The sequence below is a fragment of the Salmo trutta genome, chromosome 30, assembly GCF_901001165.1.
Source record: "Salmo trutta chromosome 30, fSalTru1.1, whole genome shotgun sequence".
In the NCBI taxonomy this organism is placed as follows: domain Eukaryota; kingdom Metazoa; phylum Chordata; class Actinopteri; order Salmoniformes; family Salmonidae; genus Salmo; species Salmo trutta.
Genome location: NC_042986.1, coordinates 10,284,549 through 10,287,749, shown reverse-complemented (window position 1 = coordinate 10,287,749; position 3,201 = coordinate 10,284,549). Strand labels below are relative to the sequence as shown.

Sequence of the window (3,201 nt, the reverse complement as noted above, 5' to 3'; positions counted from 1 at the left end):
ATGCCTATCATTAATCACTTTAAATAACGCCACTTTAATTATGTTTACATATCCTACATTACTCATCTCATATGTTTATACTGTTCTATACCATCTACAGCATCTTGCCTATGCTGCACAGCCATCGATCATCCATATATTTATATGTACATATTCTTATTCACCCCTTACATTTGTGTGTATAAGGTAGTTGTTGTGAATGTGTTACATTACTTGTTAGATATTACTGTATTGTCGGAACTAGAAGCACAAGCATTTTGCTACACTTGCATGAACATCTGCTAACCATGTGTATGTGACCAATAAAATTTGATTTGAGGGTGGTGTTATTTGTATTTTATATAATTTTGAGATGAGTGTTATAAGAGTATTTATTTAGTACATTTTTATTTTTCAAGCAAAGTATAAGGGAGTTGTACTGCAGTCTAGTAGGTGGCGGTAATGCAACAAATTGGATGCCAACTGCCGTTAAACCTCATAGAAGAAGAAGCTTTTGCCCTTGTCTTCGTAACTTTGAAACCGTTCTCTGAACATGCGATTTATGAAAAATTACAAAAAGTAACTTGTTCCCACTCCCACCATTCTCCATTAGTCATTAAACGTCACATGTACCATAATGAAAACAATTAAACGTATTTAATGTCGTTGCTTGCCAATTGCCAAGATATTAATCAAATGACCTACTCATTCAAATCAATGTATATTTTTGGACAAACGTCTGAAATGCTGAAACGCAACGCTCATAGAGTTCATTGTCTAGAGAAGGCTGATGTCACGGTGGACTATACCAATCCCCTCATTCATTGGACCGCCATCAGCCATTCTCGTTCCAAGTGGTAAACATGGCAGGCGTGGATATCATCGTGAACAAGTTTGTGGCACTTTGGAGGATACCGTTTGTCCGTCTTAAATTGCCGTGGATTTTCTTGGGTCTTTCAATGGTGGGATCCTTTGTCAAGTCGACACAGCTCGTCCCGGAGACATATTTTAGCAACAGCAGAAATGTTCTCAATATGTAAGTAGAGTCAGCTAACGTTACCGGTTAGCAAACTATCCCACAGTGACAACTTGATTTAGCTAGCAGAAAGCTCGCTAGCTAGGTAACGTTAGCTTGCGAAATGGCAAACCCTTGCGAGCACAGCCACGACTAGGGCCAAACGTCAGTGTTATTCAGTTAGTTAAACAGGCAAGTTAGCTAGCTAACTATATCCCCAGTTCTTCTTTCGTATTTATTTAACGTTATAATACAAGGAGGAGCAACATATAGGTTAGCGAGTTACAACCACTTCCTGTTACCCCATTCATAAACACTAACGTTAAATACTTTAGCGCCTATTGACGATAGTATAGTGTTAATAGTCCCGATGTCTACGCTTAACAGCAACTGGCTTTTTTCATTTGAAATATCATTCATGTAATCCAGAAATAATAAGGGGCATATCAACACAGGTTTAGAAAGCAATGATTTTTGACTTTTCTAAACGTTTACACGGAGCCAAATGTGGGCGAATGTAATGGCTGAAAACCCTACATACGGCTAGACACTTGTCAGCAAGCAAGTTTGCCTGTGTAGTCTGATTATCAACGGTCTGTGCTGCATCTTACATGACCACTTCCTATATCTCTTTCAGGTATTTTGTCAAAGTGTCCTGGGGCTGGACTTTACTGCTGTTGACCCCATTCATCTTTCTAATACACTACAACCACAGCTTGACCTTTGCCCTCCGGCGAATGAGCTCATTGGTGGTGGCCACAGCCATTTGGTACACCTTCACCGAGACCTTCTTCTACATTGAAGATGCCACAGGTACATGTCACAGGGATCAAGTCCCTCATAAAGAATTCACCACAAAGTGGAGATGCAGGAGTGCTGGGGGTCAATGGGACGGCTATGACATCTCAGGACACTCGTTCATTCTCTCGTACTCTGCACTCATCATTGCTGAAGAAATGGCACCTATGGCTATCATGGAGAGGAATCGGAACATTGTCCTTGATCTGTTATATGTGTCCCTTAATGGAATAGTATTCATCTGGATATGGATGTTTATGTGTACCTCTGTGTATTTTCATAATTTCTGGCAGAACGGTCTCGGGACTGTTTTTGGAATTCTGGCATGGTTTGTCACATATCGGGTATGGTATCCAAAGCCCTTATCGCCTGGTCTTCCACTTAAGCCCACAAAGCAGAGTTGACTTGCTTAAAATCAGCACTACTTAGTACTAGGCTAAGCATCCTACTCTCGCACTGCTGTGTGGCTCTGCAACATTTGGCACCTTCAAAACATTACATTTAAAAACATTGACATTCTTCTGAGGGTCAGTGTTGACCGTTATTGCTATTTAAAGTTGTCTTTCCTTCAGAAAGGTAATTTTGGACAGGGGTCCAGGGTTGGTTTGCATGCAGTCCCTACTCCCTATGTGGCCGTAGGCAGCTGGTGTTCTTAAAATGACTCTGAAGTAATCTGAGATCATTGCAGTGCATGGCGTTGACGTCTAGGCCTATCAGCTAGCTAGTGTTCTCTAGGGTTGGGGTCCATACCATTACTTCCTGAATTGAAAAAGGAATTCACCCAAACCTGAAAAAATAAATAATTATAATAATAATTCACCCCACTCTGGTGGTCACGGTGCAATTTTTTGTTTTACGTTTTTGGCTTCAAATGTTTTATTTGTGTGGAAATATTTATTGTAGAGAAATGTATAAAGTAGCCTAATTGATAAACAAATTAATGGCAAATGTAGCGAACACTACATTTACAACGAGATACTGTAAGGCTTATCTGTAAGGTATTTTGAAGGTGGTTTGCCTACAATTTTTTTATTGTAACACACAACCCTCCAAATAAAAAAGACATCAGTTCTGGAGCTAGTTGTACAGATTGCCAGATTTCTCAAATGTCCAGCAGCTCTCAATCAGCATTGCTTTATTCATAAGGCCGAAATACAGTCAGCCAAAATTGTAGCCTAACTATTTCATTTTGTTATACAAATCATTAAGGACAACACAAAATTCTTCCCAGAACCAAAGGATTCTAATCATATCAATGCTACTACTAGCTTTAGGTGCATCTGTTTATTCTCAGCACTATCTAGGGACATGGAATATTGAGTATGAAGTGCAAGTACATTTATTGAGAAATTAATTGTATTTTAAGTAGATTGCATGACTGTGCACTCAAATAAACTTCTTAACAATGA

The 3,201-nt window shown here is 39.3% G+C and overlaps 1 protein-coding gene across 1 annotated transcript; it reads left to right on the top strand.

Annotated features, from left to right (window-relative positions):
- The first annotated feature begins 801 nt into the window (after positions 1-801).
- LOC115167913 (fat storage-inducing transmembrane protein 2) lies at positions 802-3,201 on the top strand. Its single transcript, XM_029722651.1, has 2 exons — positions 802-1,015; positions 1,632-3,201. Exons 1-2 carry the CDS (start codon positions 843-845, stop codon positions 2,194-2,196), a joined length of 738 nt encoding a protein of 245 aa, XP_029578511.1. The 5' UTR covers positions 802-842; the 3' UTR covers positions 2,197-3,201.